A 26,034-nucleotide genomic window follows, 5' to 3' on the forward strand; every position below is an offset into this window, starting at 1 on the left:
TATAATTCCGGCAAAACTAAAATAGAACTTGACTGATTGAAATACATAGTCCGATTATAGTTACCGGGGAACGTTTCTAGGCTTTATCTTCTTCACAAAATTGCTAAAACTGGATAAAAGAGTAACTAAGAAATTCTCCCAACTATGTAGCTCATTTCTCGATAACGTACATACTGTTCTGGGACATAAAAGAGTCCCTGTTGGCACTTTGGTAGATACGGTATCAATACACAAACAGAAAGAGAAATTGTGTTGCTCTCCTGCTTACACTTGAGGTATCTTTGGGACAATTTTGCTGGAAGGAGCTGTTATCAAATTATAGTAACAGTAAGACAATAACCTAATACAAAAGTGAACGCGTTACGATCAATACATTATTAGTAAATAACAGTTTGTTCAATTTAGTTTTCGTGTTGAATTTTAATTCGACCTTGTGTTTCAATTTGTAATCGATTGTTTATTTTCCCAATAGACTCGTTATTTCTGAAGTATTAGCATTCTGCGTGATAATGTACGTGTCTATGTCGGATGTGACGTGCCTCAATATCTCTGGCCTACTCGAGGTATTATGCGGATGGAGAGTAAATAGATGTTCCTTATTTTTCATCAAAATTCATCCACCAGAGATCAGTTAAACATTTTATTGCTAGGATCTTAAAACTATGTTAATGGCTCATTAGTAGTCGGTTCAATAGGAAGCATCTTAATTGACCAGAACAACCTAGTTGGCACATGAATGCGATAGAAATGTCACTAGTCATACCTCATACCTACACGCATGTACGATTTTCGCGACTTTCCGTCAACTTTCTATAAGAAATCGAAGTGTACTGTTAACTGTTTGCAATGCTGACCGGAACTTTTTGGCACCATTCCATAATATTTTCCCTCTCTTATGTCTTTTATTGTCATCTTTATTAACCAGTTCTTTTTCTTTGTTCCCAGGTGGTAGTACCGTCAACCAGCGAGATGGGTGACCGAGAGCGGTACCGCGCGCCCCCCCAACCTGAACCGCCACCACACAGGGTCCGGGCTGCAGACCTGTATCCTCGGCTGAGGACGCACTATGATGAACCAGGCCTCGATGCTGGCTTCACGCCTATCTGCGGGGAGTTTGTGCAGGTGAGGTACTAGGAGTGCATGGGGTTGAAGAGGTTTATTATTCTTTTGAGTAGTTTTAGTATTTGCAGCTCGATGAAAGGAAGAACTTTCAAATGAGTAAGGCTCAGTGTGCATTGTCTGATGATAATGTGACCATGTACTGCACATAATTTCTACAAATGTATTTATTTTATTATTAGTACATTTATCTACAGGGAAAATTGCAAGGTTTTGTAATGTTTATTTATACAGAAAATTATGTTTAATCGTCTCGACTGCAGGCAGACATGCACATGACGGCAATTCCACAATCAAACCACAATTTGTTTTTGTAGGTATTTTCGGTAATAACAACAAAACTACAAGTTTACGGGAAACTACGAATTAAGCAATTTGAAATGAAAATTGTTGTAATCGTACTTTAATAGTACGTTTAGTTTACCTTCATAAACAGCAAATACATGGTGTACGGTATTGTTACCCAACATAATTACACAGTCGTCGCAACCTTTTCAATAGACATGACGTCTTAATGATTCCTTGACAAATGTGCTTACAAACACACGTAAACAGTTGTATTTCCTCGTACAAAGTCCGAGTTAATAATTAATTAGCAAAATAGCAACAAACAGATATGGCACGCACATGATATTAAGTAACTAATACGCCTAGTGGCCTGAAAGGTCAGCGGGTCGAATGCATCGGGTTGAACGAACCGCAATGACGTTCCGATAGTGTTTAGCTCCGTTCTAGTTCTGCATTCCTGGTAGGTCGTTGACTGCGCGTTATCAGCCCAAAGCGTGCACTTATGACGGTGATATGAAAATTGCAGCTTTGCGAAACTAGACTAGCTATACATGTGCTTATGTCAAGTGGGGCATGACTCGGGAAAATGTTATCGCGCCGTAGCACGTGATAAATACTATCATGAATGCTACTTTGTAAGACTGAAAATACTTCTTTATTTCTTGTAAATTAAAGAATAGCTTTGATTACCTATTTTAAATTTTATAAAACACTATTTAGATGTTCCTTGCATTCTTTTGACGTCATACACTCAAACAAAAAATCAGGACCATGATCCAAAAACCATCTTCATCATCATCCTCCGAGCCTTTTTCCCAACTATATTGGGATCAAATATCCAAAAACCGTCTTCCTAGAGCCAATATTGGGACCATCTTGTAGCTTCATGTGCATTAAACAGATTTTATCATTTGATTTTTTTCTATCCCACTAGGTAATACAATCTTTTGTTGGCAGTGGGTTGGTCGCACGGCGGACGGTGGTACTATCGCCATGTCGAACTATCGATTGCATGTGCAACCGCGCCGACGCAACGGGCCCGGTGCATCCATTCCCTTGCGGCTCATCGATGCGCTGGAGATCAGGGATCTGCTGCACTTGATCGTGCTGTGTAAAAATGGAAGACAACTCAAGTAAGTGTGGCTTGAATAGCTGTATTTTTGAGCTGGTCGAAGTGGGCCTACCAATGATGTAGTATGACTAGGAGCGGTGTAAATGCCACCTCTTCGCCTTGCTGTAGTCAGCATCGTTCGTTGCTAGTATTTCTTTTTCTCCTCTTAATATTGCCTTTAAACTAATTAATACTCCCGAGGCCTATGGGCAATTCAATTGAGATGACAATCACAATTGAATTGCCCATGGACACTTATGTACAAGTTAAAACACGGTTTAACACAAGTACTGATTAGATTACTTCTCAAAAGTATTTTATAATTTGTACTCACTTATCTAGTGTTTACATACAAAGTGACATTCATAACACGGTGGTAAAAACATGTTAAAATTATCTTGTTTGGCCATAAAATGTGCTAAGTGTTCTTCAATGTTTAAGATTCACACTTATCTCGATAATTTTATGAATTCATGGACTATCTTGGCCTAGTGACTGCAAGCTACATAAGCATCATTATTTTCATGAATTTAAATCTTACGTTCTTGCAAACGATGTTCCTGTCAAGAAAATACTAAATATTCCGATCTCTTCTTCTGCAAATTATAAGCAGGCACAGCTCTGATTTACATTTCGAGGAAAATAAGGCTGGTGATAATTTTATATCTCATTTGAAAAACAATATATGTATTTGTATATAAACTATCATCGGACACGGAATGTATGTCGATTATTGATTTAGTCCCGATTACACCAAAACTAGTGTAACAATCGATAAACAAACATAGCGACTAAAGAAAGCGGACATGTAAAATTTTCCTTCAATAATAAGATAAAGATGTTTAAACTAATGTTTATTATCTACTTGTTGCCACCTATATGTAAACTAGTACATACAATTTTATAACATGATACGGTTATTACATTATTTTTGGGAATGCCCGATGTAGTTCAGAGTTCACGCCAAATATGTCATCATACCTCTTCGTATTTACTGGGACTCTAGTCAGTAAATAACCATATATATTTTGTTCTAGATGCTCATTCAACACTGGGGATCAATGTATTGAATGGTGGAGGCGGCTGAATACCGCTCTCGCCCCCATAGGATCTGTTCAGGAAACCTTCGCTGCAGCATACGCAGCGTGGGCGAAAGAACAGCCACCAACGTCTGTGCATAGAGAATTAATGAGGGCATCACAATCTCCTCAAAGGCACTGGTTCGGCCCTGAAGTGAGTATCTCTTCCCTACTTCTGAACGCCTAGTACTTTGTTGCGAGACGACTTTCTCTTTCATTGTTGTGATTTCATACTTGTCAACAAAGTAGTCTTTGTGATTTCTGATTGCCTAGTACTACTTTCATTCAAATATGCTACAACTCATTCCTTAATTGGGCAACGAATACTTTTCCCGGTGAAGGTTGTTTGTTTTATTTGTTCGTAATGGACCTGTTGCGTCCCACAGGTGGAGCGTCTCGGCTTCACTTCTAAGGGCGCGTGGCGGGTGACGGCAGCTAACGCGGAGTACAAGTTGTGCCCCTCGTACCCACCTCTCATCGTGGTGCCCGCCTCTATCTGTGATGAAGACCTCGACTCTGTAGCTCGGTATGTTAAACTTATTTTCGTAGCCATTTTATATAACCGCAGCGTTTTTCCGCGAAGGAAGTGTGCAAATACATTTTATAGTATTATTTTGGCTGACGCACAGAAATCAACAAAATCGTCTGCACAGTTCACTTTATGAGCTCCCGTGACCTTCTATGTTTTTATTAATTTATCGATCAATACGCGTATTTGAAAAAAGAAAGTGCAGAAAGAAAGCAATTCACTTGAGAACAGTCATGTCGTTCGTTTATTTCTTCACCATCTATGTACCCCAAACTCCTCAAACCACTTACTTGTGTAAACATATAGTATTTCAATGTCAATTTTTTCCCAGGTTCCGAGCAATGCGTCGCATCCCGGCAGTGGTATGGCGGCACCGTGCTAACGGCGCCGTGATTGCGCGCTCGTCGCAGCCCGAAGTGGGCTGGCTCGGCTGGCGCTCTAGCGAAGATGAGCGTCTACTGGCCGCCTTCGTCAGCGCCTGCAATGCCGACCGGGGAATGCAGCCGCCTAACAACAATAAGGTAACTACTTGCTACTTCTGCTGCCCTAGTACTTTTTGTGGGAAATTGGTAGCGTCTGCCGATTTTAAGAAGTTTTTTACCGAGAGGATAGGTATTAAAACGTATTTACCACCTCCCTACAAATAATTTTAATAATGTCTCTCTTCTAAGTTCATGTATAGGAATTCAAAATTACATACTTTATAGCTATCATAAATACTTAATCGTAAAGAAAACAGCTTACCACAATAATGCAGCCCTAGTACAACATCAATATTAATTGACACATGCCATTAGTTCCGATAGTAATATAAATAGAACTGTGATGTCAGGAAGTACGTGCTTATTAATATTTTATTGCTTATTTACTTATTACTTAGAAGCAATAAGTGTCGAAGTAACCCACGCACGTCAATAAACGTAATTTACTATCCAGGAAATTTTATTGAACGCGTTAATAATATTAACTTTGTAAGTGCTTACGCCAAGCAATCATCGAAGTAAAAGTATTTTACTAAAATCAATACTATACAATAAGTTTATGTTGTTCTAAATTGCTGCCAATTCATATATGGTTGGCTCAATTTATTCTCATACATAATATGATTCACTTTATCCGTCCTCATCTCAGTCCCTTTTTAGTAAGCCTCTTTTTTACTTAGCCATAAAAATGTGCAGAGTAATAAGACGCGCTTTCACGTGATGCCATACCTAAAACGGAATTCATAAAGAATCCCTATTTGTCCACCTGTTAAGGCAATCGCCATAGCATTTTTATTTTTATTGTCAAATTCAGCAACGTATTTTAACAAAGTTACTTCGTTTCTTATACTTTTTTCTTTCCACTTGGCCATATTTTCTTCCTCAAAATAACATCAATAACTGCTTCTCGCGATTTCACCCGCATTCCGGAGAAACTTCTTCCTTCACCCAAATAAAATTTACAGCCTGACACCCGAAGATAGTAGCTTTCAAACATTGAGAGAACTAACAAATTGTTACAGTAGCGTTTAAGCAAACAAATGCTACTGCCATCCCCAATCTTGTCCTCTTTAGATTTAAAAACTAACTTTTTTGTTCCAGCAACTAAAACTCCTTATCGTGGACGCTCGTTCGTACGCGTCTGCCGTGACGAACCGCGCCCGCGGCGGCGGCTGCGAATGTCAACAGTACTATCCGGCTGCTGATATCCAGTTCATGTGCCTGCCCAACATCCATCACGTGAGGAGGAGCTTCCAGCAGATGAGGGCGCTGGCTGCCGAGCCGAGTGATCAGGCCAAGTGAGTATTATATAAATCAGCGCTATTTGTTAGTAGGTGGTATGGTTCATATAAAAAAAACTGTCTTCATCAACCAATTTAGAATTCTTCATCTTGTCCTTATACCAATTTTATTTGTGGCGTATGTTTTCTTTTTCAATACTCTTATTCCTTCTGTCATTTCACTAGAAACATAAGTTAGGTTAAAGAAAGCTTTTTGGGTAAGCCAACTTTTAGGCAAAACTCTCCCGTAATGTATACTTATACCATATCTCCCGGGCCTTTTCTGTTTGATCTAGTTTCTATGTTCCTACAGGTTTCTCCTATTTTTGCACCATTTTTATTAGCTTTATATTATTTAGGTACAGTTAGGTCCCATAGAATCGCAAAATATTTAGTTAATGTAGGTACGTAATTAGTTGTCAGAGTAATCGATAACAGGATGCCGTGGGATGTGGGTGGCGCTATTAAGGCGAGCCGCTAATGCAGTCGCGAGGACATAGCTTATCTCGAGCACGTCGGTTTTGGTGAACAGTAGAATGCGGGACATTATCAGTTTCAGAGTGATAGTTAATTAATGAATAGCGAATTTACTCACATTTTATTCAATTCCCCACAAACAGTGGAGATATTGTGATAGGTGCTGTTCAAAGTCATCCTATGCCGGTCATCTAAACGAGACCGATTTGAGAATGCTACCAACTGACTACATATACATAATATGTACTTCTATTACAATATTATAAAGTGGATTTACTTTTTATTTATCTGCATTGAATAGGGTGCCGAAACTACTGAACCGATGTATTATTTCACTGTTGAAAAGCTACATCAACCCCAGCCAATAATTAAGAATTTTCACGAAAAACAGCCGATTTCCTACATAAGTTAATCACACGTACATTAAAACTCTAGAATCTACAAAATAGGTAATGTTTACGTTACGCGAATCTAGGTAGTATTACAATAGTTTTCGGTGTCAGTTGGCGCGGTGCCCGGCCGAGCTCATTGTTGGAAAGCTCGCAATATCTCTTCCGCAAACATTGCGCCGTCAAACGTATTTCATGAGGCCCATTTTACTTTTAAATGTACGTATTTTAAGAAGCTTTAGTAAGAGTAAAATATATTCTGATTTAATCCGATTTTATTTTTGAGTGTACCTACAGCAGATGAAGGGCATTTTTTTTGGCAACGAAACCGACAGTATATTTTTTGATCAAGCTAATTAAAGTGGGTGTGTTCTCTAACTAATGTAGATCACACACAGCGGACGATTTATTAGCCGAGATATTTAGAAAATAAAATCCACTCGTTTTTTTTGTCTGAGAAAACTTTCAATTTAATTATTCTTGTGTATGTGGACTTAACACTTTTGATTCTTACATACATTAATCAGATATACTCGTACATTCTTGGATATTACTTGAAAACGACTTGTGCCACTATTTCTTACACAATTTTCTTGCATTCTTTTTTATAAACCTGTTCGAAGTGTGGAACAGTTATTCACCAAAAAAAGTATTACTATACACTACTACTGAGTACAAATAAGAACTGCTACTAATGTAAACTACAAAAAGCTACTTTCATATCATCCCCCGAACCTTAGATACTTTGACCTAGAATCGAACCCACACACTCATATTTGAGAGGTTGGTTCATATTATCAATGAAAATATAACACCATTCTCCCTTCCAGCTGGCACAGCAACCTAGAACGCACACTATGGCTGCAATACGTCTCCGGCGTGGTCCGAGCAGCCAGCGTGGTGGCCCGAGCGGCTGCGGCGGCGCGGCCCGTGCTGGTCCACTGTTCTGATGGCTGGGACCGCACGCCGCAGATCGTGGCCGCCGCACAGTTGATATTGGACCCTTACTATAGGACTTTGGAGGTCAGTATGATATCACATTTCGTTTAGATACCTTTCTGAATGGTCAAAAATTCATCGCCAACGAAAACACTTTTGGCCAGTTTCACCAGTTACTGATAGTCTCGGATAGCCTATTAGGAACTTATCTATCGGATAAATTATAACTTTTTATTTCTTATTTGGCAAAAATGATACACAGCCTTTATCTGGTAGAGAGCCACTTTTTGGGCAACGAGTAATTTCCCACCTTTCATAGGAATCCCCCTACTTATACCAGGAGAGCATACCACGCGAGGAGTACTTACATAACTTTGTTGGCGATCACATAATTTTCTCCACAACTTATAACACCCACACTGCTCTTTAGACGTATGAACTCCTAGTACCTTTGATGCAAATTTCTATCTATTCCTCAGGGTTTCCGCATCCTAATCGAGCGCGAATGGCTGGACTTCGGCCACAAGTTCGCAGACCGGTGTGGACATCAGTTCGGTCCTGAAGATCCTAACGAACGCTCGCCTATATTCCTTCAGTGGCTCGATGTCGTACACCAGATGATGTTGCAGTTTCCCTGCAGTTTTGAGTTCAATGAGGCTTATTTGGTAAGTAGGAGAATTTTTTGTACTAATTAATTGGTAGAATGACAAAGGAACTTCAAACTTATCTTGAACACGACAAAATTTCATATTGGCAAAGGATTTATTGAGAATTGCATTAGAGACTGAAATTTGGGATCCCTTCGCGGGATACCGTAGCATGTCGCAACATGACTAGGAAAACAGAAGAGAAAGAGAGAGAAACAAAAGTATCTATGTAAGAGGCACATGTGCACTGACTGGTAGTAAAATCCTCTGCCATCCCCAGTGCTTGCTAAAATTCGTTTCTAAGATTACATAAATCTTTCTTCCACACAGATAAAGCTAGGCACACACGTGCACTCGTGCATGTTCGGCACGTTCCTGTGCAACACGGGGCGCGAGCGCGCGGACTGTCGCACGGGTGACGTCACGCCGCACGTCTGGCATTTGCTGCAAGCGCCCGCCTATAGGAACCATCTGTACTCGCCGCATCAGCTTGATCAGGTATGTTGTCCTAGTACTTCGTGCACTCGTGTATGTTCGGCACGTTCCTGTGCAACACGGGGCGCGAGCGCGCGGACTGCCGCACGGGTGACGTCACGCCGCACGTCTGGCATCTGCTGCAAGCGCCCGCCTACAGGAACCATCTGTACTCGCCGCATCAGCTTGATCAGGTATGTTGTCCTAGTACTTCTGTACGGTAACGACGAAGGGAATTTTCCATTTTTATTTGTTTGTGTTACCTAAAGAAGTGCAAAGGGTCAAAGCAAGCGTAGTTGTCTAATCTCCTGGAAAATGCTAATGTCCTGGTAATTGCAAGTCCTACGAATGAAAGTTACACAGGCTTGTAATTTCAATTTTAAAAGTTTTTTGATGCTTTTTGATTCCACGTGATTTCCGCTCAGACAGCTTGTGTACAGAGACCTATTTGTTATTCTGATGTATAAGCTACAGTACTGCCAAGTTTCAGCATTCATATCGAGTCACAAACTTCGCCTTTATAAATATAAGTGTGAAAATCCTTACATTATCTAACCAGCCCATGTTCCCCACAGCAAGCGATCTGGCCGGAGTACTCGGTGCGGTCGATGTGCGTGTGGAGCGGCATGTTCTGCGCGTCCAGCCCGCGCGACGAGCCCAGGCACGACCAGCGACCAGACCTGCCGGCCGCTAGACCTAATCAGAACGGTAAGAGAGTTTTATACATCAGTGCCGAATAATTGTAGTACGTGATTACACTTTAGTGCAAAAAAATAGGGTTACCTAAGCAATTATGACTTTTGAGTTTGGTTCGCTTGCACAACAAACTGATGATTTTTGTTTCATACGTATCTATGTCCAAGAAAATGTTTAAAAAAAGATTAAGAAGTTCTCTCAGAGACGTCATCGAATAACAGCATTTTGTTTCCATAACGGCAAGAGAATGCGTTTTTTTATCTTCAAATATTCTTCCTTATACTAAGGCCCAAGTTCATAAAATTATTAAAAGATTTTTTGCGTTTAATTTCCAAAGTAAACAGTTGTTGATGGGAAAAGGCTTAAATCATCAAGTTATCATAATCTATTTATTTCAGGCATGATGACAAAAACGAGATCATGTGACAACCTACTGAATGAAGGCGAGAAGCGTACAGCCCAGCGTCGATGTAGCGACCCGAGCCTAGCACCCGATGTTATGTAAGCCAAGCCTTTCTAAACCTTAACCCCTTTCTATAACCTATCCACCATTTAAAATGCGATCACAGATTCAATTTTGACAAAAACTCCATACAATTGATGTCAATCTTTAATCTCTGATACTGGAATGAATGGATAGGTTATAGAAATCTGCCGTTAGTAAATAAGTTAGTTAATGAAATAGATATTATTAGTGTCTTAACCATGTGAACGTTGCAATAATATAGTTTTAAGGCGAGGAAGTGGTCAACAATAATTCCATAACCGGCACGCGCATCTAAGGCGCCAAAAGGGGTCGGAGCGTCTGAGCGGGGCGAGGATAACAATACGCGCGCTAGCTTATAACTAAAAGTCGTAAGCGACAAAATGGTTTTGTAATTTTAATATTTAGAAATGATAATTTAATAAAAATTCCTACTACCATTTTAAAGAGTATGTATATACTCAACTACTAAAAAAGTTAAGAGGCTTAAATCGGTCCCGTTTGCCCATAATATGTGAATCTCTTTTTAAAAAGAGGTATGTTTGATATATTTTTCTCTGTTATAAAAGTTACCTAATCATGTTTCTACAACTAACAAAATAAGGCTTATATCATGAACTTTCAGGTAACCAAGTTGTATTTTGATCCGTTTTGTATTTACTGAGAAAAATTGACATCCTTGGCGCCAAAAATTCCAATTCGTCCTCTTAACATCCATTTGGGCCTTTTAATTTATCATCCTCATCCCGAAATATTCATTTTTAATTTACTTACCCTTTTCGTGGTTAAAGTGTGAATTGCATGTGAAAGTTGGTGTGGGGTTGTGGCAAAATGACTTGCTTATTTTAAAAGACTAAATAAATACCCATGGAAATCAGTTTCTTCTACATAGTTTGATGCACGGTAGGTGTATACTTTTTTTAAGTTATTTTATTTAGCACACGAAGAAAAGCCATGAAAAGTATTTTCGGGGCTGTCTTTTTGTAAAATGTATCTTAAAAAGTGCAATCAGATCTTTAGAACTGTTTTCTTAATACTTTCTTCAAGATACTTCTACCTTTTATAATTAATTTAAAGTGAAAAAAATGCAATTGAAACCACATTATTTCCCATGTTAATGTCGATAACTAAGGTTGATTGTACTGGGGTTGCAGGAAGCTATCGATGGTAGTGAACAGCGAGTGCGAGAAGCGCGAGTGCCGCGCCGCGCTCACCGACAGCTGCGTCGACGACCTGCCCGTGCTGCCGCTCAACAGCGACAACTCTAGTGATACTGTGAGTTTACACTGTTAATTTTTAGATTATTAACATGTATATTGGGACCTGTACCACTGATGGCAACCTTCGTCCACACTAAAGAAAATGAAAATTGGCAATTTGCTAGCTGGAGAGCCAGGCAGTCTGCCCAAAGGGTAACTGGGGTGAGGAGGTCAGATAGGCAGTCGCTCCTTGTAACTTACTTGGGCGCATCCGGTTAGACTGGAAGCCGACCCCAACATAGTTGGGAAAAGGCTCGGGAGATCTAGAGACATCCAGACTGCTGTTGTATTGTTGCTGTCGTATATCAGAGGAAAACGGAATTACAAAAATAACTACCAAACTTCATATACTTCTTGCCTATAACGCCTATAACAATAGGTTATCGTGCAGAAAAAAAAACAGTAAATAATTTGCCATCAAACCTTAACAGCAAAATCAATTATTTTAAGCCACATTTCTCTATTCCAGGTGGACGGCCTCCATCCAGACCATTTCGAAAACAGCACCCGTCTTCCCCGCGACATCGCAAGCGGTTCCTCCTCATTAGAACGAGAACTAGGCGGCCCCATCACCGACAAACTCATACCCGACCAGGTCATTGACCATGTGACGTCACATAATGGTGACCTGGATGCTGGCGACCTGGTTGCAGGTGACCAGGTCGCCAGTGTCGCTGGGGTTGCATCCCCAGATGTGGACACGCCTGAAGAACCGCCCGTGTTCGTCTGTGATACTTATACCGATGTTATTGGAATGGCTGAGGTGAGCTCCTTTGGTTCATGGTAGCCTAGTACTCTTGATATACTTAAGTAAAAAATAAAATTGCCTATTTCGAAATTTTCTTCGCTTTTAAAAATAAAAAGTAAATATTTTTTTTAATAAATATTGTCGATACTATATATATTTTTTTTGTATTTTTCAAAAAAGTTAAAAAAAATACCTTTGAATATTCTTTTAACTTGATACCAAGGCCATGTTACAACACGTTTTTGCATAATAAATTCCACAGTTATCAAAACACATAATATACGTTTTTTTATGACGTATGTATTTAATTAAATATTTTTCTTTTATTACAGGCCGCTCGAGAATCCGCCCGCACTCGCAACATAAGCATAACATGGCGCTCCATATCCGAATCCAGCAACCAATCTTCCACCGGCTTCGAAATTAACGAGCCGAGAGTCGAACCCCCGGCTTCCAGGAACACCTCCCATGACTCCTCGCCCCTGGACAACCATACTTCAGAAGACAGGACCAACCATAACGTGGTTACTCCCATCAACCATACGAGAGAGAATGGAGTTAGTAACGGAACTATGAACGGAATAGATGACGTAGCTACTAAGTTTCTTGAAGTTGACTTGAATGGTGAGTATTCATTTTGTAATGTATAATATGAATACTGAATAGGTATTTCTTTTTTTTTATATCTGACTGTGGTTTTCATGAATTGAAATTGATGATCTCGAAGGTAGTTTTATGGCTATTCAAATATATATTCTTTTCACGAAAAGGTAAACATGATGTCCTCCTAGCCGATTATCAGCCACGGCGGCTGTTCTCATGTAAGGAGATTAGCCAACTGCGCGGGACATAATATAGTGCACAAGCATTTGTGCAGACACAGGTGTGCACTCCCTATTCCTTCACTCTCATAGCCCGATGGGACGGCAATCTGACACGACCGGAGAGAGATTAGGCGCAGGACCGACATTTACCTGCTCTCCAAAATGTTCTCTAACAAAATGTTTCGATTATTGCAGGCGGCGCAACATCAAGCAGCATAAGCTCCGAGAGCGAGGGCGAGGCGGCGACGGTCCCGCGCCGCGCCGCGCATGCGCACTCGCGTGCCCGGCAGGCGAGTCAACTCACGCTGTGCCCCGCGTCCCCGCGCCGCCTCGCCTGCTGCCACTGCGAGCGCCGCGCCAGCGCTACCAGTCAGTACTTATCATACCCTAGTACTTTCACGCAGAGAACCCGATCTGATAATTATTTTAATTGCTGTTTTTACCATCATTTAATTATCTCTGATTCTTCTTGATGAATTATTAGTTATTTATTTATTTATTAAGGCTTACCAACTAAGATACATACATACATACAGACAATCTAAAAAACATGGAAAACAACAGTTAGGGCCAGGCCACAACAGTGCGTTGCGGCGTCGCATCGCAAAAACAACATTGCACAGCTATGCGATTAATATGATATGCGTCGTTGATTTTTGCGATGCGACGCCGCAACGCACTGTTGTGGCCTGGCTCTTAGTGTATGCTCCTAAATTAAAGGCAGGCTCAACATAATTTTTAGACTGTTCAAGTAAAAAATATAATTAAGGAGTCAAACATTAAAAGCAATTAAAAAAATAAAGAAATTAAGTACAAATATAATCGCAAATAAATCCATGTCGCGTTTCTTGTAAATGTCATTACATTTTCTGAGAATATAAGTTATGCAATTAGTGTAAATAATTTGTTTTGTGCGCAGGTGGTATCGAAACCTCAGGTTCGTCCGGTGGCAGTTCCGAAGTGTGGTGGTGTCCTACGTGCGGCGGCGTGCGCTGCGTGTGCGGCGTGCGCTGCGTGTGCGGCGCGCCCGCGCCCGGCGCCGGCCCCGCGCTGCCCCGCGCCGACCCGCTCGACGGCCTGCCGCCCGCGCTCGACCCGCTGCAGGCGCGCCTGCATCAGATCATACTCTACCAGAAGGTACCGAGCGTTTATGCTAGCCTAGTACTCGCAGCGTAATTGCCGTCTTGTAAAATTGTCACCGCATGCCGATGATATGCTATTAGATTTTATTTTATTACTACCAATCGGTACACAAATCCAAAATGCATAAATAAATTGGGCTTTTCATACTGACGTTCATTCGTTGTTTCAGAAAGTAGTGGAGGAGCTGAGCGGACAACTGCGCGAGGCGCGGGAGGCGCTGCGCCTGTCCTCCCCGCCTGCGCCCGCCCCGCCCTCCGCGCCGCATGCAGCCACACCCACGCAAGTACGACACGCTTCTGTACACACGCTTCTGTACACCTTACAACTTTATGTTCGCCTAGTACATTTTGACGTGACAACGTCTTATAAATCGATGAAGCCGGCTGCACGCACGAAAAAACATGACTCATGCGGCGTTACGACGACCTCGATGGCGCAATGGTCACCATGCCGAACTGCCGAACCTGAGGTCCCGGGTTCGATTCCCGGCTCGGTCGACATTTGTGTGATGAGCATGCTTGTTGGCCGTGGTCTGGGTGTTACAATATGTATTTATAAATATGTATGTCGGAGGCAAACATCAGGATGGCACTATCGTCCGACATCAGTTAGGGTAATGAAGCAAAGAGATAACTCAAAGAAACTCAAAACTCAAACGAACTCAAAACTCAAACGTTTATTCAAATTAGTCAGAACAAAAGACAGCCCCCAAAACGCCCGCCCTTCGCCACTTCCTATGTGTTTTGGCTTGAGGAGAAGAAGTGGCGGAACAAACTCCCCAGCAACACATGTCTGTCTGTTAGGTTAGAAGAACCTTTACACTTTAATTTCAAAAGACACTTTACACACTTTACAATATGGATCTACAACGGTACTACAACACTAGGCAATAACACTAGACGTGACGTAGGGCAGTTTCGAGATGTGCGCAGCACGACGACTCGACCAAGACTGAGCTCCGCGGACGCCACGCCGACCACCACTACTCTGCCAAGCGCGCCAAAATGTTGTTTCACCGGAAACGCCACCAGAGGGCGCGCTTGCGTGACGTTTAGTGTCCGTACTATTGACAGTCTCCGACATGTATATATGTAGCTATATGTAGTTTATCAGTTGTGTTAGCACCCATAACACAAGTTAATTAATAACTTACCATGGGGCTAACCGACCGTGTGTGAAAAGGTGTCCCGACATTACTTACTACAATTCACCACGCTCTGAGGCGTTCCGTTTAAGGCTTGAAGTGCAAGCGAGAGCACGCAACGAGCGACAAAGAGGCACGATCGGCCTCCGCGTCCGGCTGCGTTCGACATCTGACGATCACTTTCTTATGACGTTGTCACGTTCGACTATCGTCAGTAAACCGACTTTACAGACAACCGTTTTTTTACACAACCCATTCATTGCAGGGTTGCTTATCATCATGATATTTCTTAAATCACACGTTTTCATAGTCACATTTTTATATGTAAGACAATTTTTCATATTGTTGTTTCTGTTCTACAGAAAACAAGCAGTGGCAGTGGGTCAGTGCGCGGCAGCGGCAGTAGCAGCGGCAGCGCGTCCGAGGTGGAGGTCGGCGAGGAGGCGCGAGGCGTGGTGTGGCTGCCCGACAGCGCCGCGCCGCGCTGCCAGTACTGCAGGAACCACTTCTGGCTGGCCCGGAGGCGGCACCACTGCAGGTCAGCTACCAGGCCGACATACGTGCACAGAGCTGTTACTGCACACAGTGGACGACGACACTAACGAGCGTGCTCCACAGACGGTGCGGCGGTATATTCTGCGGCTCGTGCTCGGAGATGAGCTCGTGGGGCGACTGCGGCAGCATGCGCGTGTGCCGGCGCTGCCGCGCGCTGCGGTGACCCGCCCCGGCCCCGCCCCCGCGCCCGGCTCCGCCCCCGGCCCCGCCCCCGCGCCGCCCCGCCCCGCCCCCGCTCGCCCGCGCCACTGTTTAGACCGACACCCGCTTGTCCCGCCCGATCTACCTAGATTAGCGTTCCTATAAAATTATAAAGCAATAGTAAACTATAGTTACATCTAAACAGTTTTACGTTTAAAAACTAGTCATGCCGCTTCGATAACTAGCTTGTGAAACGTTTTCAAAACGCTATTTATCTACGAATTATGTATGAGAGTTACAAATTGATTGTCATCTTTATTTTCATTAATATCACCATGACATTATTGTTTGATTGATTTTGTCCAAATGTTATCGTGCTAACGACATGTGACCGCAGTCCGAGCAGTGAGTGTGCAGTGAGGAGCAGGATCTAGTCGAGTGGAGCAAGGCGTTGGATGCCCGGTCGCGGTAATGTAGTTAGGAAAATGGTATAGTGAATTGTTACGCGAAGGCTGACTTTCTACGATAAATATTTAAACTTTTTTCTACGACTGTTTTTTCGGTCTCTATAAATAAATTCACTAAATGATGTATTTTTTCGATTTGTTTTTCCTTCTGTTTCGTTAGTAGAGAGCGATGATTGTAACTGGCCCCAACTGGTGTGAACAGACACGTAACACTTTGTATAAACTTGTTTTTTTTTCTTTTTATTTTGTATTATAGTGTTTGATTGTTCTATTATTATTTTTGTACAGTAAGGTTTTGTTTCACAGTTGGTCAGAGTGAGTCGGTCAACTGTCGGCCGACTCGCTCGGAGACACATAACCTTATATAAGACTTAATTTGTATATTCGACATTTTCCATTAATTTCAAATGTATAAAATACATTTCTTTGTACTATTAAATATTCGACTGAATTTGCTTATGGATAAGAATAGATGTCTATATTGGGCATATTGATTTATAAAATCCGTACTAAGCTTTATAATTACGTTGATACATTTATATTGTGTACTAAATTTTCACACCGTAATAATTTCGTAGACTAGAGCGTCAGAGTTCTGTATTTTATTTGTGATATTGTGATGATAATTTTGTATAATGATTAAGAGTTTAATAACATGTTGTTAGAAGTTAAATTTTACAGGTGATTATTTTAAACCCTCGCGGTGCGTTGATTTAGCTGTTGTTGCGACGTCGAATACTTCGAGCGAACTGTCCATATTGTGTCAACCGTTATATAGAGCGCGTCGACGCCGCCGGGCCCACTGTCGCGACCAACTGTACTGTGCACTGTACACTTGGAACATAACCACAGGATATATACTAGACTTACAATCAGACAAACGACTACTACAATAGGTGTTATTTTAATACATTTTTTATACATGGATAAAGAAACGGTCGGTTAGTCGCTGTGGGCCCGCGACAACGTATCTGCTTCGTATATAAATATAAATGATTTTGTAATTTATTCGTAAACTGAGGGGATTGTTGTTAACTGCATATATTTTATATTGTAAACGAAAAGCTCGGAGTAACGTGTAAGTATTGTCGAAGTGCAAAACTTGTTTGTGACCAATGAATATTGACACGATGTGAAATAAAGCATATTTAGTTTTATGAGCTCTCGCTTTTTATTTGTGCCATAAATCCCTGAAAATTACCATTATGTGACAAACTCCCAATCCTATCCAAAAAGCTGCTGTAAGGACAGTATAGAGGACCTCATGGCTAGCTAACAGTTGTACTGATCAATAAAGGTTATCGAAAGATTCAGTAAATAGGTGGAATTCCTAGCCTATCCAAAGTTTATTGGGTTGCCCGGGTTACTAGGTTGAGGAGGTCAACACTGGAAGCCGACCCCAACATACGAGAGATGAGACTAAGCAGATGATGCCAAGAAAAAAATGGTCGTCAATTTATATAATTATTAAATTTAAAAGTTTTTAGACCAAAATTCGTGCACAGCATAGGCGTGTAGTGGCCTTGCAGTAGTCTTGTGGGCGGTATGGTAGGATCTCGGACGAAAACAAATATTTCAATTTAGAAATTCATTTATTCTCAGCATCCATTAACATCAATCTCAGTAGTGCTTACAACTAATCAACATTGACGATAAATAAATAAACAGTCAGCTAATGATTCTTGACAGATGACTAGTAAAGGAAAGCTAAACTATTAAATAATATAAAAAATATACTTAAAGTAATTTAAATAAAATAAACATGATATATCTCTTACAGTTATAAAGCTGAACAGTTTGGTGAACAAAGGAAATACATGTACGATATGAAAAAATCTATGTTTAATATGGTATGTATTGAAAAAGGTTGCATTTATTTCCCCACAAGACGCGACTGGAACCGCTAGCAAAAGCTACTTAAAAGTAAAGTTTACAAGGAATGGCATTTGTTTATGTAAAGAATCTTCATATTTTAGTTCAAAACAAAGTTATATATTTTGGCTTCCATGCATCACTACTCATCATCTTCATACACCTTAACAGTTTTGACTACTTTTACACATAATATTATGCATCTCTACTTTCCTAAAACACACTGTGGAAATATAAATTTACATATTATATGTAGATGTGAATAATGATGCAAGCTTGCCTTAACAATGCATTTGGATTAATTAAATCAAGGACAAATTAATCTGTATGCAGTTCACACAATTTGTTTTTGAGGTAAAATATATGCATTTTATAACAAAAAATTTCTAACTTATAAAGTATATGAAACATATTGGTACAATTCAAAAAGAGCTAAGCTAGAACAGGTGTAAACATTTCATCAGGTAGATATTTTTATAAAAATAAAGTGTTCTTATTTGCTATGTGGTAACTAACATTATAATAATTATAATAAAAGCTTCATGATAAAACAAATCTACCTCTATGCTAAAATATTATTGTTCTTTTAATTTCAACAACAATCTCAGAAAGACTAAAGGAATTCGTTACAATAAGTACTAGGGTATCATAAATTAAGAGTAGTGCATATATTAACCAAGTGCAACATTAATTAGGCTTTTTGAACTTTTAATTTGTGAATTTCGTTGAATTATACTTTTCACTCAAAATGCCTGTGAGGCCTCCTTACGTTTCATAAGATCCTAGTATATAATTATTTAAAACACAGTGCTAATTAACTTGACTAAACGTTGACTAGCTAATTAATTATTATTAACTCAAAAAGAATAAAAAATAGGCCTTAAATTAGGAACAATTAAGTACCTATTTAGATATAAAGCTAAGCAAATTGTACAATAGAGGTATAAGTAATTTAATTACGTATTAAAAGTATCTTTTATGCAGATCTGATTGGAACCCGTATTGCATTGATAAAAAAATTGTCTGAATATGTGATAAAGTTGACATGTGATGTTGAGACCAGATTTACTAACTATGGAGCTAAGTCGTAGTAAATGATTGAGAATTCTCACATTAATGTTTGTGTTCATTTAAAGAAGATTTTCCACGTGAAACAAAGTCAAAGGTTTCTATAACATTACTAACATTGTCATTACACTGGTAACTAATTAAACCAAGCACCTATGAGCGATGAGGTAGGATGAAGCATCTTAATGTTATTAGTAATGCATATAATAATGTTACATAAATGAAGGTATCCGATTGGTATACGACCTCTTACCAAAAGTACTTGTGATCAATCACCCCTTGCTACTTAAGTTCTCATCATATTTTATTACGTACTTGTATACTTGGGTCAAACAAATTTTCCAACGCAATTCTAGATCCCCACTGTGAAACGATGTTTTATATTATTACATGTCAACACAATATCATGATAACATCGATATAATTTGTGTTGATGTCACATCACTATGTCTGTGTATTATACCATCAAGAATTACTTATTACTCTGCGATAAAAAAATAAAACTATCGATAAAAAAAGCAAAAAGTGCAGCACAACACTGGAAATAATGAGTAAACTCATAGACCGTTCTAGATGACACATAAGTTAACATTCAATCACATTACAACATGTAAACGAAAGAGTTTGTACATTTTGTTAATATTAAACCTACATTGGCTCGATTTTGTTTATTTACTACATATTTATTTACTTACACGGTTACCTAAAAGCTTCGATATTAAGTTTTGAGCCGTTCCGTTAACGAATCTTATCGATTCAACTAGAGGGACAACACAACATTATAATTTAATACTTTTGCATTTTTTCTACACAAATCTGATCTATATTATAAAAATACTGATATTTTTGTCAAGTGTCGAAAAAGCATAGGTACAAAAAGTATATCTTACTGAACATTACACCAAATACACAAGAATTTGATACATAAACTGCTTTTTTACCTTTTTGTACCCACCTTTTTGACGTTACAATAATAATCTATGTCCATTATCCTACCGTCATAGGTTCGTGATGTTTCTTCTTATAGTCCATGACCATACTGAGCACTTTGTTCCTCACCTGGTCTAATGCTTTGTACATATCTGCTGTGAAAGGCTCGAAGTCCTGGTGCTTCTTCTTGCGTCTGTATATGCCTTCTTTGTTAGCCATCGCGCAATTCATGTCCGCCTGGTAGTATATATAGATAGAGTTTTATTTATTTATAGTTTTATCTCAAATATAAATAAATTTTGGAAAGGAAATATAAGATACTAGCCGTTTTCTCTCCTTTTTATAATATTAGTATAGATGTATTTAATTTATAGGATAAAAAAAATGTATTCCGATCTGATGCAGCATAAATCTATTTTTAAAAATGCGTGCTATCTTGATATTGTTTATTTATGTATATAGTATCTAATTTATGTCAATGAAACAATTGATTTTTCCTTTACAAAAATAATATTGGCGATTCCACAATATTTGTTGCATAAAAGTGTATTTTTACTTTGTTTGCATCTTTGCATTCAAGTTATCCTCATATGTAATACCAATAAAGCATTTCAAAATAACTTAACTAACTTTTGATTTATTTATTCATAATAATCAATATTAATCTATAATAGGGAAATATTAAAAAACTAGGTATCAAAATATTCATCCGCATCGCTGTCAGCTGGGATCGTGCCCAAAAGGCTGGCTGCATTGCCACGCTGGATGGCAATGCATATCCTTTGACCGAAGTATAGGCCAGCCCTTTGGTCACGAGTGGACTCCACTAATCGCTTACTAATTTCTCGAAATAGTCTGTGGGCACTTGGGCCCCATGGTCCCAGGGTTTCAACCCCAAACGGCTCAAAAATGCAATTGCCGGTGAGGTTTACATATTTGTGCCGCTTGAGGTTTTCCGCGGCCGCAGCAGCTGCACCGACACAGCTCGCCGTACTGGGAAGGTGGGAAGGTGCAAGGGTGTCGACGCAGGATGCGTCCCACACCAAAGACCTTCCCATCTTCCAAGGCATTAAAAAACTAACTTTTTAAAGTACTACTTTTTTAAAAATGGTTCTGCTATCCACATACCTCAGTGACATTAAAGTTCAAGAAATCCAGTATCCCTTGCAGCGAGTTCCTGGTGTCTCGTACCAGAACTTCATAGAACACAATGTGCAGCGGCCCCGGGAACCTCGTCAGCCACATCTCGTGTAGTGTCTCCCAGGCCGTCAGCTGCGTTGATACGTATGTCGCCCAATCTTAAAGTAGAAAAATCTATTGTTGATTTATAATAATCTTGCATGGAGCAACTCAATAGCTGTATATCCATTTATTAATCCTCAAAAATGGACAGATGATTCGCATATAAAACATGACTTAAAGAAATTGTAACTGGATAACTTGAGTACTGAAGTGACCTTTTACAAGTTTGTAAAAATCTCAGTGGCATTTTTAACAATTACTAAGAAAAAACAACAAATTTATGCTGGTTAAGGACCAATTATTTAACTAACCATATTTTATGTATAGTAGTACGTATTTGATAATAAATAGCAAAGGTTCGTGTATTTATGTTTTTGGGAAAAATCTAATTTATATTAACCTACCAGTACCTGATTTCTTATTTTCGTGTGATTTCTTTTTAAATGCAGATTTTGGTGCTGTTCCTATGTGCCCTCTGTGGAGTCTGTGAAAGTCAGCCTGAAAAACAGTAACATCATTTAATTGGAAGGTCATAAACTACCAAATGCTTATATAAACACTTACAAAAAAATGTAGTAAATTAATAACTATTATGAACACATAATATCAATCATTATTATTTACAGAAATCATAAATTAATAAAGAAAAAAATTAATGACTGAAATCAAAAGCCTGTACCAATTACAAGCTTTTGATTTCACTCACTAATAATTTTAATGCATAATTTAAAAGCTGAACTGGTACATTCAGAATAAAGGTAGGTTGGTACCTTATAAAAAACGAAGCAAATAATAGTTACCATTACAAATAATTTCTTCAACAGTCCTGTCGCCCTGGTAAGAGCACATGAAGCTATTTGTGTGAGTGAGTGAGTGACAGTGCAAATAAATTGTTAAAAACAAGGCATTTCATTCATACAGCAGCGAACATAAACTGAAATGTACACAAAACAATAAAAAGCTTTATTGATACAATAGTCAGAACATAACATTGAAAGTGAGTATAAATTAAAATTGATAATATCTGTTTTTAAAAATCTATAAAAATCATAACTTCAGGCATTTTTTCAGTAAAAAAATCAGTAAAAACATTGTCATTGTCAAAGGCATAATATATTTCTTCTAAAACTGCAACAAATTGTAAAAGCTACATACTCAAGGACAAAATATTTCAACTCTATTAATCCTCTAATAAAAATAACTTTGAGTTAGGTAAATAAAGGTCATTATCATTTATGAAAAACGTTTTTTACTTTATTGTGATCATTGTTAAATACGATTTACATGATAAATAATATGTACAAAAGTAGATAATAGGCTCATTCCCTCATCAATTAAATTAAGAGAAGTATAACATAACTATTACTATAACATGTATGAAATGATACTTTTTTTGAAACAATATTTCTCTACATATACAGGAAAAGCCTTCTAATAATAAAATGTGCATATTTTCTCACCAATATGGCATCCCTTGGATTCCTTATCAGAAGTATAGCAGATTTAAATTTATCAGATTCCGTTGGCACTGCGTGAGTCTTCACAACTAGTACTGAACCGTCAGTTACGTTCTCAGCGGGAAAGCCGTGCACTCTTAACCCATAGTCCATGTATATTGAGCCAGTTAGTATACCTAGAAAGGTTTATAACCATGTAGGAAATATTTAAAACATAGCTTAATGTTGCCATTGATAGACAAAGCAACACCAGGAACTCAGAATTAATTAGGTATTCAATACTGTTATTGACATAAAACGCATTGAGTATCTGCTAAAGGTCATGTGACATAATAAATATATTCACCTGTAGCTTGTTGTAATAGATATCTGAGCCATGTGTTACCACTGCCAGGGTACGACACCAGTGCGACCACATCAGGCGAGGGCGGAGACCGCCAGCGGAGCTCGCTGCACCAGTTCACAGGAGGCTCGTGGCGATAAGCGAAGTTACTCATATACCCTCCGCCTCCATAGTAACCACCCCTCGACCCGTGCAGCGGATTCAACATAAACAATATTATCGAGAAATACAACATCACCACCGCGGCCGCCAGCAAAAATATAGATCTTCGCGACATTACTGCTAATGTTATTTCAATTTTGTTTAGTATAAACATATTTTTGTTTCATGATTTCTCTAATATTGTGAGACCACTCATTTTGTGTTTTGATTTCGTTATCATGTTGTTTCCACTTAGAAACCGACGTCACGTCACTGATATTTAATTACTACACAAATTTTGTGCATATTTAGAGCGATTGCAGTTTTCATTAGATTAACGTTCAAATAAAAATAAATAAATCGTTACTTTTTAATGTGGCACACAGACTCAAGATTTTGACAGCACTTGACAATCCCATCAAGTTCGCTCGATTGACTGAATGAAATGAATGACAAACAAATAAATCGGCAGCTTGGCTTCCGTTTTGTTGCCAATATCTTTATTTACATTTTGGGGTAAAATCAGTGTGAATTAATTATATAAATCGTAGCATTTCATACGAGTGTCATTTCTTAAGATGCACTCTTGATTAGAACTAATTGATCCTTGTTTCATAAAATTATTACCTATAATATTGGTAAAATAAAAAAGCAGACAAAAATCTTTTGGAGTATAAATGTTTTATTATAAAACAAACAATTCATTGTGATAAGTTAGTAAATCGAAGTTTCCTTAGTAATGTATGACAATTCTCTATGTTCCCTGTACATATCTCTAAATACATCTGCAATGGCAATACTCGAGGCGAATTTATTTGCAAAAGTATTTTTCTGGCTGTGACTAAATCGCCTCTTAAAATATGACAGACTGCTGCCTTCGCCCAAACACTGACTGCAATCATGTCTCTCATCTGATATGGCAACACTGACACTAGGTCGTGGATCATAGGTGGGTGTAAGTGTTCCACTGCATCTGCTATCCGGTCCAAGTTTATGAGAGCTTCTGCTGCATATATGTGTGCCCAAGCCTTGTGGCTGCTAGAGGCCTCTGGCTGACTCAATAACTCGTTAGCACTCATCAAGGCAGACAGTGGGTCCTGTAGATGTAGTAACACATAACTCTGGAGCACAAATGTGGAGTTCTTGAGTTCACACCTCTGTTTCCAGTTGATTGGTGGCCCGGGAGGTGCCTGGATGATAGGTGTGGTGGCATCAGGGGGGGCTTCCTGATTTGGCAGTAAAGTTATTGCATTCCTTAAACATAATGCAGCAAATTCTAAAGATAAAGATGGGATAGCAAATGATTCTCCTGAGGTTGAATATTTGTCTTTTCCTTCCTTTGACAATAAGATGCGTGTGTGTGGACCACTGCCAAGTTTCTTTACTGTATACTGTTGAGCTTCATCACTGCAACATTTCTTTACACAACATTCTGCCAAGTGGAGCCAAATACGAGGGTTGTTGGGGTAGTGGCGAGCTGCTTCTACCAGACACTCAAATGCACCTTCTGAGTTGTTGGCAGCCAGTAACGCCAGGCCCAGGTTGAACACATACAGGGGTCTGTCTCTACATGCTATTAACTTTTCACTGTCCTCACATTCCATTGCCTTGAAGTGCTCTTTGACTGCATGCTGGAAGTATTTTGATGCTAAAAATGGTTTCTTAATTGATAAATATATAACACCAAGGTTATTATTGATGGCTGCCCAGATGTCTTCGCCCTGAGTTTTCAAATCATAATTATACTTAAGTGTTTTGTATTGGCCTAGTGTCGTAGCTGCTTCTTTCACATCACCATTCAGATATTGCTGTTGAGCTATAATAAATACATTTTCTATGGAGTCTGGCTTTAGATTTAACTTAATTTTCTGTCCTAATAGTAACTGAGCTCTACTAACAAGTCTTTCAAACAGGTCACTGACTTCGTTATTTGATTTAAGAGGGTCACCGTGAGTCTTTGCTATTTCCAAAGTTTTTTCGTAAGTTCTTCTGCAGAGAGTAGATTCAAGCAATAGTAAGACAATTTGCTGAAATAATTTGTTGTCTTTGACATTCTTACAAGCGAGTAATCTTTCCAATAAGACAGTACACTGATAGTAGTACCTCGAGTGGTATAATAAAACAGCATAATTGTACAACAAGAACGGCGAGCTTAGGTCTTTTGTTTCGATGTCCGGAAACGTGAGTCCAGTTAACTGTGCGATGGCTTTCTTTAACTTATCCACGTTTTTCATATCACTGATCATGAACTCCACCACGGCTTTGTTATGCTGCACCCGTTTATTGCTGGTTCCAACCAGATTTTCCAACTCATTGAGGTGTTGTAACGCTCCTGTGTAATCCTTTTTTACATAACACTCGTGGGCGAGAATGACTGGCTCGTCCTTTGTTTTATCCATGGCTTTTTAAAGAAAATTAACTGTTATATTTATAAAAAGATGATTTAAATTATTTGTTTATACGAATAGGTCGATTATTTAGTTTTTTCGGACGTACGTAAGCTGATTACAATTAGAACGCCGAATGACATCTCACATCAGACATTTCGAGCGACATTTGTCATAACTGTCATTGTCAGTTTCACTTTTTTATTGTGAATCCTGACCTTTTGGCTTACAATTTCAATACCAAATTCAATTTAATGACAAATAATTTGCAATAGTATTTAATACATATTGCATTAATTCTTTATTGTCTCAGTCATCT

The 26,034-nt window shown here is 39.1% G+C and overlaps 3 protein-coding genes across 9 annotated transcripts in view; 1 reads left to right on the forward strand and 2 right to left on the reverse strand.

Moving 5' to 3' along the window:
* The window catches only part of LOC110380624 (myotubularin-related protein 4), a 62,501-nt gene extending 45,066 nt beyond the window's left edge, over positions 1–17,435 (forward strand). For all 6 annotated transcript variants that reach the window (XM_064040696.1, XM_064040691.1, XM_064040692.1 and 3 more), the window contains 19 exons: positions 946–1,122; positions 2,365–2,540; positions 3,556–3,751; positions 3,984–4,123; positions 4,458–4,647; positions 5,710–5,906; positions 7,585–7,777; positions 8,173–8,358; positions 8,671–8,838; positions 9,390–9,522; positions 9,909–10,011; positions 11,149–11,269; positions 11,723–12,016; positions 12,334–12,625; positions 13,021–13,194; positions 13,745–13,962; positions 14,138–14,251; positions 15,475–15,650; positions 15,731–17,435. In XM_064040696.1, the coding sequence (XP_063896766.1) occupies positions 970–1,122; positions 2,365–2,540; positions 3,556–3,751; positions 3,984–4,123; positions 4,458–4,647; positions 5,710–5,906; positions 7,585–7,777; positions 8,173–8,358; positions 8,671–8,838; positions 9,390–9,522; positions 9,909–10,011; positions 11,149–11,269; positions 11,723–12,016; positions 12,334–12,625; positions 13,021–13,194; positions 13,745–13,962; positions 14,138–14,251; positions 15,475–15,650; positions 15,731–15,830 (3,324 nt within the window). In that variant the 5' untranslated portion in view covers positions 946–969 and the 3' untranslated portion in view covers positions 15,831–17,435. The remainder of the gene's footprint in view (positions 1–945; positions 1,123–2,364; positions 2,541–3,555; positions 3,752–3,983; positions 4,124–4,457; positions 4,648–5,709; positions 5,907–7,584; positions 7,778–8,172; positions 8,359–8,670; positions 8,839–9,389; positions 9,523–9,908; positions 10,012–11,148; positions 11,270–11,722; positions 12,017–12,333; positions 12,626–13,020; positions 13,195–13,744; positions 13,963–14,137; positions 14,252–15,474; positions 15,651–15,730) is intronic.
* A 2,012-nt stretch (positions 17,436–19,447) lies between these two features.
* LOC110380623 (WSCD family member AAEL009094) lies at positions 19,448–23,773 on the reverse strand. 2 transcript variants are annotated; one of them, XM_021340655.3, is made up of 5 exons: positions 23,191–23,773; positions 22,848–23,020; positions 21,792–21,885; positions 21,274–21,443; positions 19,448–20,382 (listed from the first exon to the last, which is right to left on the reverse strand). In XM_021340655.3, the coding sequence occupies exons 1-5, from the start codon at positions 23,501–23,503 to the stop codon at positions 20,203–20,205; spliced, it is 930 nt and encodes a 309-aa protein (XP_021196330.3). In that variant the 5' UTR covers positions 23,504–23,773; the 3' UTR covers positions 19,448–20,202. The 2 variants fall into 2 exon arrangements, with proteins under 2 accessions (XP_021196330.3, XP_021196331.3); XM_021340656.3 differs by having other exon boundaries at positions 19,450–20,382; positions 21,798–21,885.
* A 218-nt stretch (positions 23,774–23,991) lies between these two features.
* Positions 23,992–25,877, reverse strand: Not10 (CCR4-NOT transcription complex subunit 10). Its single transcript, XM_021340644.3, has one exon. The coding sequence runs from the start codon at positions 25,725–25,727 to the stop codon at positions 24,030–24,032; it is 1,698 nt and encodes a 565-aa protein (XP_021196319.1). The 5' UTR covers positions 25,728–25,877; the 3' UTR covers positions 23,992–24,029.
* Between the last annotated feature and the right edge of the window lie 157 nt (positions 25,878–26,034).

This window comes from Helicoverpa armigera, chromosome 22, assembly GCF_030705265.1.
Source record: "Helicoverpa armigera isolate CAAS_96S chromosome 22, ASM3070526v1, whole genome shotgun sequence".
NCBI classification, from domain to species: domain Eukaryota; kingdom Metazoa; phylum Arthropoda; class Insecta; order Lepidoptera; family Noctuidae; genus Helicoverpa; species Helicoverpa armigera.

Bases quoted from the DNA above. Each gene is read 5' to 3' on its own strand.
- Not10 (XM_021340644.3), bottom strand. From the start codon at position 25,727: ATGGATAAAACAAAGGACGAGCCAGTCATTCTCGCCCACGAGTGTTAT.
- LOC110380623 (XM_021340655.3), bottom strand. From the start codon at position 23,503: ATGTTTATACTAAACAAAATTGAAATAACATTAGCAGTAATGTCGCGA. The intron at 23,021-23,190 runs GTGAATATATTT...AAACCTTTCTAG, and splicing joins TCTATTACAACAAGCTACAG to GTATACTAACTGGCTCAATA. The intron at 20,383-21,273 runs GTATGTGGATAG...ATATACTACCAG, and splicing joins TGAACTTTAATGTCACTGAG to GCGGACATGAATTGCGCGAT.